At 36.3% G+C, this 14,448-nt stretch overlaps 2 protein-coding genes across 2 annotated transcripts; one reads left to right on the forward strand and one right to left on the reverse strand.

Annotated features, from left to right (window-relative positions):
• Window positions 1-9,287: 9,287 nt before the first annotated feature.
• MELLADRAFT_111884 (uncharacterized protein) lies at window positions 9,288-10,663 on the forward strand (the record flags this gene model as incomplete). Its single annotated transcript, XM_007416280.1, has 5 exons — window positions 9,288-9,384; window positions 9,474-9,495; window positions 9,555-9,649; window positions 9,985-10,108; window positions 10,507-10,663. The coding sequence occupies 5 exons, from the start codon at window positions 9,288-9,290 to the stop codon at window positions 10,661-10,663; spliced, it is 495 nt and encodes a 164-aa protein (XP_007416342.1).
• A 147-nt stretch (window positions 10,664-10,810) lies between these two features.
• Window positions 10,811-11,536, reverse strand: MELLADRAFT_93296 (uncharacterized protein; the record flags this gene model as incomplete). Its single annotated transcript, XM_007416349.1, has 4 exons — window positions 10,811-10,837; window positions 10,902-11,173; window positions 11,227-11,349; window positions 11,458-11,536. 4 exons carry the CDS (start codon window positions 11,534-11,536, stop codon window positions 10,811-10,813), a joined length of 501 nt encoding a protein of 166 aa, XP_007416411.1.
• Window positions 11,537-14,448: the final 2,912 nt, after the last annotated feature.

Consider the following 14,448-nt stretch of genomic DNA (forward strand, 5'->3'; position numbering starts at 1 on the left):
ACAGTCTTCCATCCTTTAAATCAAGAACCACATTATCATTCTTGGTATCGATTACCTCTTCTATCTGAAAAGACTTCTTGTAGAAGTCTTCTCTCTCTTGCAATGTGATTTGGTTGAAAGTGTTTGTGTGTTTTTTTGCATATGATAGACATTTGAATTTGACAACCTCTCACTGCAAATATAATGTATTTTTCTGCATCAATTCTGCATTTTTCTGCATTAATTCTGCATTATTAATCATTTTGTGCATTAATGTCAATCATTTTTCACCTTGGAAAAATACATTATTTTTGCAGTGTCTATGAGGATGGGAAGGACAATTAGTGAGACAAAGGGGAAGGAGAAGAATCAAGTGATTTGTTCTTGATTCACTCAAAGATATCGAATGATCAAGTCAAATGACACACATACTGCTTTTACCAAATAAATTTCTCACTGTGATACAAAAGTTGCATATGTAAGTTTATGCGACTTCTGTTACCAAAGGGGGTGTACAATATACACTATATTCAATGTGTCAGCCAGGGCATAAGTACAGACGTACCTATCTCCTGGCTAACATAACTAAGTTACACAAATAAGGACTTTTTCTATATGTTACACACATTTCTATTATCTCAACAATATATCCTTTTGAGTAGTCTGTTTCAAACTATAATCTTTCTTTCTTCTTTTCATTTACATTTCTCTAAATTTCCTTTTCTCATTAAACATTACTAAAGGGTCAAATCATGACGTAAAGTTTACACTCGAGTTAGTAATGTTAAAATCTCATGAGGAGAAGAGAAATCCTAGTTTAGACGGAAGGTTGAAGTGATGACCCAACCTAATGTCAAAACCCTCAAAACCATAACGGATTGAGCGCCTGGGAAACACTCATCCAAAGGTCTGGGACTATCCAATCCAAGTGAAGGACTAATAGAACTACATTTGTTTTAAAGCTTGTGTGCGCGGAATAACCTTATAGGATTGGGAATCATCTGTTAACTCCGTGCGCTAGGAATTCCGCTCTATTATGAAATCATATGTTGAAGTTCTTTTGTAATGCGTGCTGCTGTTCAGTTAAGGGTATATAAAACCTCTTGTTTTCTGTTTTGTTCTATTCTTTTTTTCTTCAATTTATAATCAATCATTTTCTTTGTTACTCAACTCAGTTTCTAACTATACAGTGTTCCAATCAACAAACCTTTGCTCTTTAATTCAACCTTTAAATGCCTTAGGTTAGTATTGCTCCGCTTTGATTAAAATCTCTGTTGATGTCATTGTCTTGTTATGTGTCTATTAAAGACCTAAGTAGTGTTGATTTGCAGTTCAATAAGCTCACTTATTGACACAATGTATACAATGTATACAATATATACAATTAGCAAAATTGTTGAAAGATTATTTGAAAATGAGATTTTCCCAGTTTGAAACTTTAGTACAGGTTGGCCAGAAGATCTCTTCCTCCCAACTTTATTGTGACAGCACAGAAGGAATGTTTCTTCTGCCCAAATGAGTGTAAGCCCAGCGGCAATTAGCAAAATCCATACAATATATACAATATATCCCATATATTGCATATATGCAGTATATCTAAGGGCCCATTTGGACAATGCAAGCAGATACAATGTGGCCAAATTTCACACCAAAGAAGTTACATACGGCCACATTGTATCTTGGTCCAAACTTGACCAGATATTTAACCAGATATTCAAAATCTGATTGGTGTTTGGTTTGAATATCTGACTTCAGTATCTGATGGAGAATATCAAGATAATTGTCCATATTGAGATACAGCCTTTTGACTGTATCTGAACGCTCTGTCTCAATGTGTCCCTCCTCCATCCATTGTCTTTGCTCATCTCCTTCTCAACTTCTCATTACCCACACGCACCCTTATGTTCTTCATTCCTTACTGCTTTGCTCATCTGCCCTCACACCTTGATAGTTTTTACTATTTTGATCTTTTTTATAATCTCATCTCTGTCTTGTTCAGATATTCTTCTAAAGGATATTGTTCAAGGATCTTCTTTGAATAGTTATACTAAACTTTGAAAATTTGCAATCAATAATACTTCAATCCAAAAGGTTTGATCAATTTTAACTCTGAATGGTAGTGGAACTAGAATTATAATTGACAATTTGATAACATAGATTTAGATGATGACATTATTGAAATATCAATTCAAAATGTATCTATCAAAGTATGTAGATGAAGAAATTGACCAATTAAATTATTAAAGAAGTAAGATCAAGCTCAAAAGAAGAATGCATACAATGGAAAGATTACAGTAGGACGAGAACAATGAAGGTCAATGAGGACTGCTTCAAAAGTTTGAGTTGAATAAAAAGATACATGACAATCTTGTGTGGTTGCTACCAAACAGAAATATGATCACCGCGACAATACATACAATACATACAATACATACAATACAATAAGAGCGCTCAAATAGGGACTTTTTATTGCTTCTGTCATAAAAACATTTGCTGGATCTCATAAATTTGACCAAATTTTATAGAATCCTGACTCAGTGAGGTGCTTTGAGACTACAAATTCCCGCATCTGTAGCTCAAGCTATAGGTTCATTTAAATAGGCCATTGCTATTTGCAGCCCTCAAGAAAACCATGTAGGTGCTGCCAAAACAGCGCCTACATGGGTGTTTCCCACAAAAAAGCGCCTACATTTATGATGTAGGCGCTGAAAACCATCTAAAATGACGCCTACATGATAAACAACCTATGTAGGCGTAATTTGGTTACGCCTACATTCAAAATTTCAGAATGCAGGCGTAATTTTCAAGCACCTAAATATCCAATTTGGAATGTAGGCACTATTTTTGAGTGCCTACATGGAGTCTTGCATATGTAGGCACTCAAAATCCAGCACCTACAACTCCAGACTGGTCTGATGGCTAATGAAGAAGAAGTTTCAAGTTAAAATGAGAGTATTGGAAGACGGAAAAAGCAGTTCAAAGTCAAAATGAGTGTGTCGGAAGATGGAAAAAGCAGCTTGGAGTTGAAATTAGTGTCTTGGAAGATGCAAAAGCAGTTAAGCGTATTGGAAGATGAATATGCTCTTTTCAACTCTGAAGTGAGCATATCAGAAGACGTAAATAGCAGTTTGGAGTTGGAATAGTTGGGTGCTTTTTCTGCTTCCAATACACTCATTTCAACTCCAAACTGAGTTTGGAGTTGAAATAATTTATTGCTTTTTCCGGCTTCCGGTACACTCATTTTGACTCCAAACTGATTTTTCCATCTTCCGATACACTCATTTTGACTTCAAACTGCTTTTTCCGTCTTCCAATACTCTCATTTTGACTTGAAAATCATTCTTCATTACCAGTCAGACCAGTCTAGAGTTGTAGTTGCTGAATTTGTAGCGCCTACATATGCAAGACTGCATGAACGCGCTTTTTCAAGCTGAAAATTGAATATAGGCGCTCATTTTGAAAAATGTAGGAGTAATTTTTGAGCGCCTAAATTTCATTTTTTGAATGTAAGTGTAACCAAATGACGCCTACATGGGTTTTTTAACATGTAGGCGTCATTTTGGATGGTTTCCAGCGCCTACATCATAAAGGTAGGCGCTTCTTCGTGGGAAAAACCCATGTAGGCGTAATTTGGCCAGCGCCTACATGGTTTTCTTGTGGGCTGAAAATAGCAACGGCCTTTAAATAATCCCAAACATGTGAAAATATATTAGTGGTGTACAAACCTACAACCCGACATGAAAACCCATGAAAAAAACCCATGAAAACTCAACTTCTTTATGGGTTTTTCTGACGGGTTTTTTTCATGGGTTGCCCTGGAAAGGTTTGAACACCCCAACTCCCACCACAACCTAAAGAGTCACAGGCCACACATAGCACTGCCAGCATCAAAGAGGTTCCCAGATGGGAATATGGGTAGTAGGGATCAGACCGCCATTGTAATATATGTAGCCACAAAGGCTGTCTGACTCCTGAGACCCATATTTCCATCCGGGAACCTCTTCAATACTGGCAGTGTATCTCTGCTGTAGTCATCACTTGAGGCCTTAACTTTACTCCACATCTCTCTCTTGGCATCCACCTCAACCATGACTCCATCCACTAGCCCCAGTTTCCTTTCAAATTCAAATTTTAGTTTTAAAAGTCAAAAGTCTCATCTCTTTCCTTTTGAAATAAAACAATCTCGTTTGAATTCAACTGAAAACAATATGCTTCAGAAGTATCATCAAGTCTTTAGAAGTCGACTTAAGTCTTAGACAGGATCTTTTTGACATGAAATGATATGTTTGTTTAATTGGAAACAATGTCTTAGTTTCAAAAGTCTCATCTCAAAGTTTTGAAAGGCGACTCAGATCAGTTTTTGTTTGAAATGGAATGATCAATTGTGTTTTGTTTGAAATAGAACAATCACTTTTGAATTCTTTGTATTGCAAGGGTCAAAACAAACCAAAGAGAGAGTAACTTTGAAATCAGCATACATCAGGTAGTCTTAGACAAGTATCATATATTTGTTTTGTGGAAGGACTTGGGTTATTTGGGTGTGTTGTGTTGGCAAGGAAGGGGAGGGGTTGGTTGAGCCTATATCAAACCTGACTATTTTTTTCAACAAACGGGTGGTCAGATCTAGCTGATTTCAACCCATGTGAAAAAACCCATGAAAAAAACCCATAAAGAAGTTGGGTTTTCATGGGTTTTTTTTATGGGTTTTCATGTTGGGTTGTAGGTTTGTACACTGCTATTGCCTGTCTCATTTGATTAGCTATGAATTACACATACTTTTTACAGCTCGAAAAACTATGAAGTTTACCTGATCCACCAGTTTGAAACTCAAAAGCTTTGAACTTGACCCCTCTTACTACATCCAATATATCCAATATATATTACAATATATAGAATATATACAATATATACAATTAGGGTACTCAAAGCTGTGTATACTTTGGTATACTTTGCTTTACATAGTTTTTGTTCTTTTTGAACAACTACATACAACCAGGAAAAACTTTGTTTTTGGCTTGGAAGTACATATTTTAGAGCTTCAAACAAAAGACATACTTTGTTGGGGTCGTGTCTAGCTACAAAAAACAACAAAAACTTTACATGACCAAGTATACACAGCTTTGAGTACCGTAATTGTATACACGGTATACACTGTATATATTAGATATACTGCACATATGCACTATATGGGATAGATTGTATAGATTGTATATATTTTATATATTGTATATATTGTATGGATTTTGATAATTGCCACAGGGCTTACACTCATTTGGGAAGAAGAACCATTCCGCCCATGCTGTCTAAATACAGTTGGGAGGAAGAAATTTTCTGCCCAAACTGTATTGAAGTTTCAAACTGGGAAAATCCCATTTTCAAATACTTTTTCAAGGATTTTGCTAATTGTATATATTGTATACATTGTATACATTGTATACATTGGATACATTGTATACATTGGATATATATTGGATACATTGGATATATTGAATATATTGAATATATTGGATATATTGGATATATTGGATATATTGGATATATTGAATATGTTGAATATATTGGATATATTGAATATATTGGATATATTGGATGTAGTAAGGGGGTCAAGCTCAAAGCTTTTGAGTTTCAAACTGGTGGATCAGGTAAACTTCATATTTTTTTGAGCTGTCAAAATTATGCCTAATTTGTAAAAAATCAAATGAGACAGGCAACAGATTTTGACATGTTTGTGATTATTTGAATGATAAAGGAAGTAGATATTAAGGGGTTTCAAGTTTGAATTTTTTATACGTTTTTTTAAAAATTTGGTCAAGTTCTATACAACACCATAAGATTTTAAACTTGAACATTTGTAAAAATCCAGCACGGTGGATAATTGAGGTCGTAAAAGAAACTTGACCGTTTCAATACCCAAGCTTTTGATAACTCAACCTTGGAATAAAGTGCTTGGTGCTGAGGTTCTCTTGGAAATCCAAGAAAACCTTTCTGCTCATGTAAAGACAGGTAAAGAAGAGAGGAAAAACTTGACCGAATAATTTTTATGTGTATGTTTACGCTAAATTTGAAACGGGAGACATAAAAAGGTCGACTGTTTTAAAAATATTGTACGTAAAATTTACAACTTTGTCCAAGTTTTTAAAACGTAAAATCAGATAAAAAATCAGACTTGAAACCCCTTATTGGGTATTGTGAAGATACAAAGTCCTCCAAATCTAAATAACTTGCAAACAAAATTACAATGAGCTATAAGCTAGGAGAAGTCTGATGTATATGATATTCACATCACTAACAGGATAAAAGTCCCAAATCCATCCTGTAGTAATATATAGTACTATAGTAGTGATGGCATTAGAAGTACTAGTACTACACTACTGATAGCATCAGAGGTACTAGTACTATAGTACTGATAGCCTTTGAAGTACTATAGTACTTCAGCTAACAGTCCGGTAGTACTTTAGTACCATAGTACTGATAGTGATAATAGTACTATGGGACTATGGCTAATAGTCCTTTAGTACTATAGTACTATAGCTAATAGTCCTGTAGTACTATAGTACTATAGTACTGATAGCATTAGAAGTACGTTAGTACTGTCAGTACTATAGCTGATAGTGCTATAGTGCTATATATATCTAATAGTTGTGAGGGTAGTGACCCTTTTGAAGGAGGCTACACTCACTAAAAGGGTGGTAATGGGACTAGGTATGTATTGAAGGATAATAATAATTATTATATTTCAAAATATAACTAGTTACAAGAGTAAAGGGGGATGAGAGAGAGAGGCAAGTGGGAAGTTGATATGAGGATGAGGTGAGTGGATGATAGTTAAACAACTAAGAGTCTGCTAAGACAAATCCTGGCAGACTACAGTTAGTTGACTCTTAAAGAAGAGGTTTGATTTACAATTAAGTAAGGGATGAGAACAGGATCCCAATGTTCTCCAATATCCTTCTTGGTAATTGGATAAAGAGTGATTATGAAGATCACTAATCTTGGTTATCTCTTAGAGGTCACCGACCTGTTTGGTTATTATCTTGGAGGTCACCAACCTAGTATAAAAACTACTTAGGGGAAGTAGAGGATCCAGAAGGGAAGTGTATAACTTACTTGGATCTAGTCTGGAATAATCAAGGTAGTATAGAATGAATCACTACTAGTATTACTATTTGTAATACTCTTGATTATTATTCTATTGGAACTCTTGATGGTTCTTTAGAAATAGGTATGTATAAACTTGGTTCTTCTCTGAGGATGAACTGAGTTTTGGTTTATATATTCAGCTCTCTAAACCTAATATTGTGATATACACAAGTGTTACAATATTAGGTTTATAATTATTATTTTTATTATTTCTTATGATTACTTACACTCAATGTTATGTTCAGTAATCATCAAGTGTTTTATGCCATATAAGCATTCTTAACTCTTGATACTCAGTTATGAGATGTTACTATTGTTTTTGTATGTAATCTTATATGTTATATATTAGTTCTTGATTATGTATATATGTAATTAGTGTTTTAGACATATTTTATTACATGTTACATATGTTTCTATGATATATGTACATGTACTTGAGTTTTATGAGTAATATTTATATTTACAGGTTAGTCTTTGGGTATATGTGTATGTACCCAGGGCTGACAATAGTCCTATAGTCCTAGAGTACTGTAGTACTATAGCTAATAGGCCAGTATTATTCTCATCACACAAGCCTCCAAAGTTGGAAGTACATATTCTATGTGAAAGCTTCATCTTGCTTACTTCACATGTTCCAAACATTTGAAATGCCTCAGAACAGTTTACAGAGACATAGTGGATCCTTTAAGGTATGACAACACGTTCAACTCTTTCTGCAGGCCAATTGGATGGGTAGAAAGAAATATATAGTATGGCTGACAGGTCATGCTGAGAATTAGAATGCAACTTATAGTAGAAAGGGTGAACCTTACTGATTGTGAAAAGTGGTGCATAGATCCCTGTATAAGCAACACATACTACACGGCCAAAAGCAGAATAAAGTAACACATTAGGATTGGTAGAATGACATGATAATACAAGATGTAGAATTTGTCCACAGCTCCCTTACATCAGATTCTGTACATAGGTGTCATTTGATTTGATGTAGCAGTAGTGACAGGAAGATCTTTAATGATACCATCCAATTGAGGATCCTTCAGAAACAGGGTACCAACATCTCATAATAAAAACAAAGGGAATCACGTGAATATCAAGCATCAATTTTACAAATCAAACAACACACAAACCACTGGTATGTCAATCAGGCAAATCAATGAGCTCAAAGCTAGTGTAATTGCAACAAGCATTGTTAGTGGAGGGATGAAAGGTGAACAATAACTCAAAATATGTTATTTTTGAATCTGTGAATGTGGTGAATATTTCCCGGAGAGTATTCAATCTTTGTACGGCCTACTGTAGCTACAAGACAACAGATAATTAACAAGATTGATTTTCAAAAGATGTGATCATCAGGTTGAACAAAGAGTATGTGGACCAAATTGATACAGGAGCAGGCCAAATAAGCGGGTCAAGTTTAGTGCAGACTTAAGCAGATTGGATGAATCTTCAGATGAATGAGCCACAGCCAGCATTTTTGAAATGATGCTTACAACAAAAAGATTGATATGGAACTAATGACAGAGGCGGAGTAATGGAGCGGAGTGATAACATCAAACAGCAAACTGTACGGAAGAGAGTATGAAAGAAACAAATGGCCTTCATAATTACTGTTCCAAGCATGGAAATGAAGACTATACATATTTTGGGTAAAGAAAGCAAAAGACATAAGAATGGTGGAGACAGCTGAGTGTTATTCATAAAAGGCTATAAGCAAATAAATATGGCAAAGAGGTTCATATAATTGGCTCTGAGGACCAAGACTGACCAAGTTGATGATGGATGCTTTTGGAAAACAAAAAATATCTCAACAGGTTCACTGTAGATGCTTTATGTGTAGACATGCTGTAGCACGAAATGCAACACCCAAAAGATGTAAGGCATTATACGGTGTTAAGAATACTTAATTTGCAAATGGAACAACAGCAAAAATCAAGTAAGACATCAGCAGATTGTTAGGTGAATGTAGTAAGGCATACAAATGTGTAATTCAAGTCCACTTTTAATGGGGATGTAACATTCTTTTGTAGTACAGAGCTGGTATACAAAGAGGGACCAAGTGAAATGGCTGCATTCAAATTCACTAAAGTGGTTCATTGGTATGAGGAATGTGCAAAATAGGAAAACAGTATGTTACATAGAATTGCAGGACACAGGGATGACTTTTAAAAATGACATCAGAAGTTAGTTTGCGCAAAGTCAGCGTACAGAAAAAGCTTTTTGTGATGCACACCTTTGTTGTTGTCCAGCATCGCAGTATGAATGTTGGTTAGTGTACAAAAAGATGGATGAACAAGATAAATGGGAAAAATCCATTAAGCTTGATTGTTGCACAAATAAGTGAATGAATGAAAAAGGGAAAGCAAAAGCATTAACTATGTCAGTGACACGGAATAATCAAACAATAACAAATATACAAGCACTGCCGCTTGCTGCAGAATCACATTACAGGCCAAAGAAAAAGATATAAAAGGAGCACAGGCTTCCACAGAAATTGAGGTCCTCAAGCCACCTTGTGACTACACTGTAGAAAGTGAGTCATAACCAAGCTCTAGCCTACCTAAATCTGTTATCTTCCCACCAAAAGGCTGAAACTCTTTTACAAGTTTCAGTGCTTCCGGGGGGGATTCCAGATTTAGTTGTAGGAAATTTATTTCTTTAATTTCAAGTTCAATTTTATGTTCAAAATCTTGAATTAAGCTTTGATGTTCAATAGAATTGGAAATAGGTTTAATTGAATCATATGTGTTTTTAATATGGTTTCCATAACCTTTCTTCTTTCTAAGTATATCCATTGAACAAACCCAATTAAATTTCTCTGGTGCTAATCCTACAATTTCTCTAATTGTGGTTGTTCTGATTGCAAAGTTTGGGAAGTTGAAGTTGTTTTGGTATGGGATTTCAGTTCGGCCTTTGAAAAATTGATTAATAATTCTCTTGTACTTGATAATAATCTTCGGTTTTCTAAAGTTGCATACAAAGGGTCAAACAAGTACGTTTGATACTTAGGAAATTGTGAAACTCAAGTGCAGTATAAATCCATTACTCTTCAAGTAATGAAGACTATATCATCCCAATCACTTTGTTCACAAATTTATGAACATTTTCCTATGTGTACAAACAAACCAACTCTATAATGAATGAGAAAGAATATATACAAAACCGCAAGTTTGTGCATATGATTGGTATTTCAAATTGGAGGTCAAGTCCATTTAGTTTCCAAAGATTTGAATGGATTCTGGAAAGCTTTGAAACATAATTGAAAAGAGCTCACACACAATAACTTGGAATTTGATCACAATTCTAGAAGGGTTTGATATGATCATAACATTGAAGATTGATCCATTTGACTGGATACAGAGTACATTGTCTTTGATCAATAATCATTAGAACATGGTACCAAATGAATAAAAGAAAGAGACAGAAGATGGCGATTGTGATTGAAAGTGGAATAGCTAGACTGGCATCATTCTATTTTCCTTCCCTTGGTACACTACATGGTATATTGTATAACACAGTCTACATAAATTTAACTGAAAGTATATGAATCTTTCCTCTACATTATTCACTTAGAAGATATCCTTAACTTACACAATAAAACTTTACCTCATCTGAACCTCGACCACTGTCATCTTGCCTCTCTCTTGGTTGGTTTTCTAAGGTCATCCCTGAAATCGTTTTTCCAGTATGAATATCATGATACAATGATTCTCTTATATACCTCACCATAAGAAAAAAAGGGAATTAATGGATTACACAAATAGGTTTTTAGAAAAGTTATGTACATTTTGAAGATGCTCATCAAGTTCTTCAATAGCTTTCTGTGAAGGTCCTAATGGTAGTCCAGTCACAGCCAACATAGGTGTGGGTAATCCCTCTTGTTCAGCAGTGATGCTGGTCACCTTGGATGGTAAAGAGATAGGAGGGAATGCAATTGAACCTTGTAATCCGATATGGAACAAAAGAGTAAGAGCCCGAATATCCAATTGGTAAAAGTTGGGCCAGGTATCTTCAGAAGCTGGTAAACGAGCTGCGACCAAGGCAGCGACTACCACACCTTGAGAATGGCCCGTGAGACCGCCCAAAAGTTGAGCGGAAAGTCATTGGCACTGAGACCTTGTGTACGTCTAAAGGTAATGTAATGAGCAAATTGGACTAATTGGATGAGAGGAAATGAGATAGCACAAGTGGCTAGGTAAGAGTCAGGTGGTTTGGTGTTCGGTTCGGTTACCACTGAAAACATCAAACATGTATCAGAACAAGCTTTGAATAAGAGATGTTCAATGAGGTACTTACATCGAGGATATGAATGCCGTAATCTTTGTAAAGTGAATTACTGACATTGGCCGATCGAGCAAGTTTTACCAAAGGTACATCCGCAGTTTGAAGGTAAGGATGCAATAATGTTAAATTCTGTCATTCAGGCGGAACAAATTCAGGAGTCATATTTGAGTTTGAAACTTGAATCCAAGACGAAAATGATCAAAACCAAGAGGAAGAATACCACTAGTTCATCCCAATAAGTTTCATTCACACCTCGACCACCAAACAGACCTAAGACTTTCTTACCAATTTCATCTTTCCATAATTTACCTACGATAGCCTTTGGCAAATCGGGATGAGATTCCAAACTGATTCTATGAAGATGATAAGATTTATTGATTTGTTTACGAGCTTCTTCAGAATTGATTTTGAGTTGAGCTAAAGAATGAGGATCAAGATGATTACATTTCAAAACAGTTTGATGAAAATGAGTTATAGCAGATAAAGTAAGTAATTGATCTGTAGAACGACTAGATAAGAATCCAAGGTGGTGCGATCATAAGATCAGACTAGCTTCATCAATAGTTTTAGAAAGTTGATTCGATTTTTTATTTTTGATCTCAGCATCATCTTGTTGTTGTTGTTCTCGACTCTGAATGATTCAATTTGAAGGTGATTGAGTTTGAAGTTCAAGCCGAGAATTGAAAGCTTCTCTAGAAATGATTATTTCGCAAAGTTTCTATATGATGAACTCGGAGAAAGATGGACTTGTGAGTGTTGGGTCAGTGGAGAGATGGATTGAGTTGGATATGAGAACTAAAGGTTTGGATGAAGGCAGGATTCAATCGGTTAAGACTGTTCCTTCCGAGCCAAGTGAGTATGAAATTCGACTTGATATTGAATTTCCCTCCCTTGATATCGCGGAGATCGAAATCATCGGCTACTTAATGGCTCGGTGGTATTGGGTCGGATGAGGTCAATGGGTCGGTGAAGAGTCGGTTTGATTGGGTCGGATGATTATCTCGGTGGAGATTTTCCTCGACTCATCGTCGGATCCTTTATGTCGGTTCATTAATGTCGCTTGGAAAGGTCGGTGGTGTGTCGGATGATATAAGTCGAATGACACCTCGGATACAAAATCCGAGGACTCCTCGGATTTTGCTATCCGAGGCAAATATGTTGGCAGTGTTGTCGGATGGGGACAATGATTGTGTCATGCAATCATTACTTGGAACAGACATTGCCAAAGGATATCCATATGGGTGGATGTAAGGTGATGTGAGAGGAGATGAGATACTTTTGAAGAAAGTTTCCAAGATAAGTCTGGTTGGGATAAATCTCAACCAAATGTGATTTTGTCAAGGATCCCGGTATCCCCACCACCCCCCCTTGGTAGCCTCACCACCCCCTCCCTTTCACAGCTAGTGAAAGTGTTACTTACCAGTGACACAAGCTGTGACAGTAACACAGTCTCCAGACGTCCGTCTTCCGCACTCGAAGTTGCCTGGAGCATGTTTTCTCAAGTTTTCTCAAGTTTTTTCACACAAAATCCTAGATGAATCAACAGACGAGATGAATCAAGATTACTCCGATCGATTGAAAATGAAGACCAAATGAAAATCAATTCAACAGACCGATTGAAAATTAAGAATGAAGATAAATTAGTGAGAACGATTCAAACCAGAACCAGAACAATAGAATGAATTGTGTCGAGTGGTCTTTTTCATCCCGTACTACCTATTCTACAGTTCTTCTAGAGAAACTATAGATCTTGATGAATTTGTTGATTTACTAGGTATGGCATTGAAGCGGGTAGATTACAAGAAGCCATCAATCTTTTAAAAAACAACATGGGAAACAACAAATCGAATGCTGAGATCGAATTACAACCCTATACGATTGCCTTCAAAGTTTCCGAACGCTTTTTAAAGAATTTAGAAGACATTATAGAAGAGCACGACGAGATAACGATTTGATTTTTTACCGTGTAGATTCAGTAAGTAGCTCTTTTCAACGGAAAATGTTTATCCTCTTTGCTCAATCACATCAATCATTATCAGAGTCATTCATTATCAGATACAAAGGACTGAAAGTTGTAACAAATTAAGAAATTCTACTGAAGTAAGAGGCATGAACTCAAGTGATACTTGACATATTCATGACCCGTTCAAAACCAAGCATGTGAGCCAAATTAGCAGCCGCTTCAAAGTCTCCAAAAGCCACTATCGAATATTTCGGTTTATAAGAAGGCAATAAACAAGTAGAAGCTAAATCAGCTCTCATTTGAGTTTCTTGATGAATTGAGTTGTAAATGGAAGAATGTAAATGAAGACTAAGACTGCTTTGAAGTTGTTGCCTTTGAATGCTGATTGAATCGAACTTAAGCAAAGTTTGTTGATTGTGCTGGGTCACGACACGTTCTTTTGTTGTGACCTGTCCCGTGGCATTGACTACATCGACGACCTTCATGTTCGGCATCCTGATGTTTGTATTGTGAGAGATCACGCTTGGATTTATTCGATGACCCTACAGGCCGACCACGAGATCGAATCGGATCTGGATCACCAACGGTGGGAGGTGGATTGATGAGGATCCGACTCAACTGATTACACAACACGCTTTGCTGATGAGCAGGGAGATTTCCATGGCGAGTCTGTATGCTGTCTAGTAGTGCCTCCAAATTAGGTACCTGCTCGTGCATAATAGGGACAACAAATCCTTGATCTAGATGCCAATGAGAGTCGAAGTGGGTTGGAGCCAATTTCCTTGAAGATGAGATGAGGTGCTTGAGGAAGTGAGCGCAAGGTAACCCTTGCGACCCAGAGAGTACGTAGGTGCATGTATTGGTGTTGTCCAAAGAAAGTGCCTTCTGGTATTGCTTGTAGGTCTGTTCGCATATCAGGCTTAGAACTTTGAATGATGAACAGAGGAGAGAAATTGTTACAAAACGTAGAAAGAACTTTACCTCAAGTAGTGCGTAGTGTGAAATTTTTCGGTTGACATTGCTCCAGATCCGAGGACGAAGACGAGATAAGGTATGAGTTTGATCGTATGCTATCTTTTGTGATA

The sequence above is a fragment of the Melampsora larici-populina genome (assembly GCF_000204055.1).
Source record: "Melampsora larici-populina 98AG31 unplaced genomic scaffold MELLAscaffold_59, whole genome shotgun sequence".
In the NCBI taxonomy this organism is placed as follows: domain Eukaryota; kingdom Fungi; phylum Basidiomycota; class Pucciniomycetes; order Pucciniales; family Melampsoraceae; genus Melampsora; species Melampsora laricis-populina.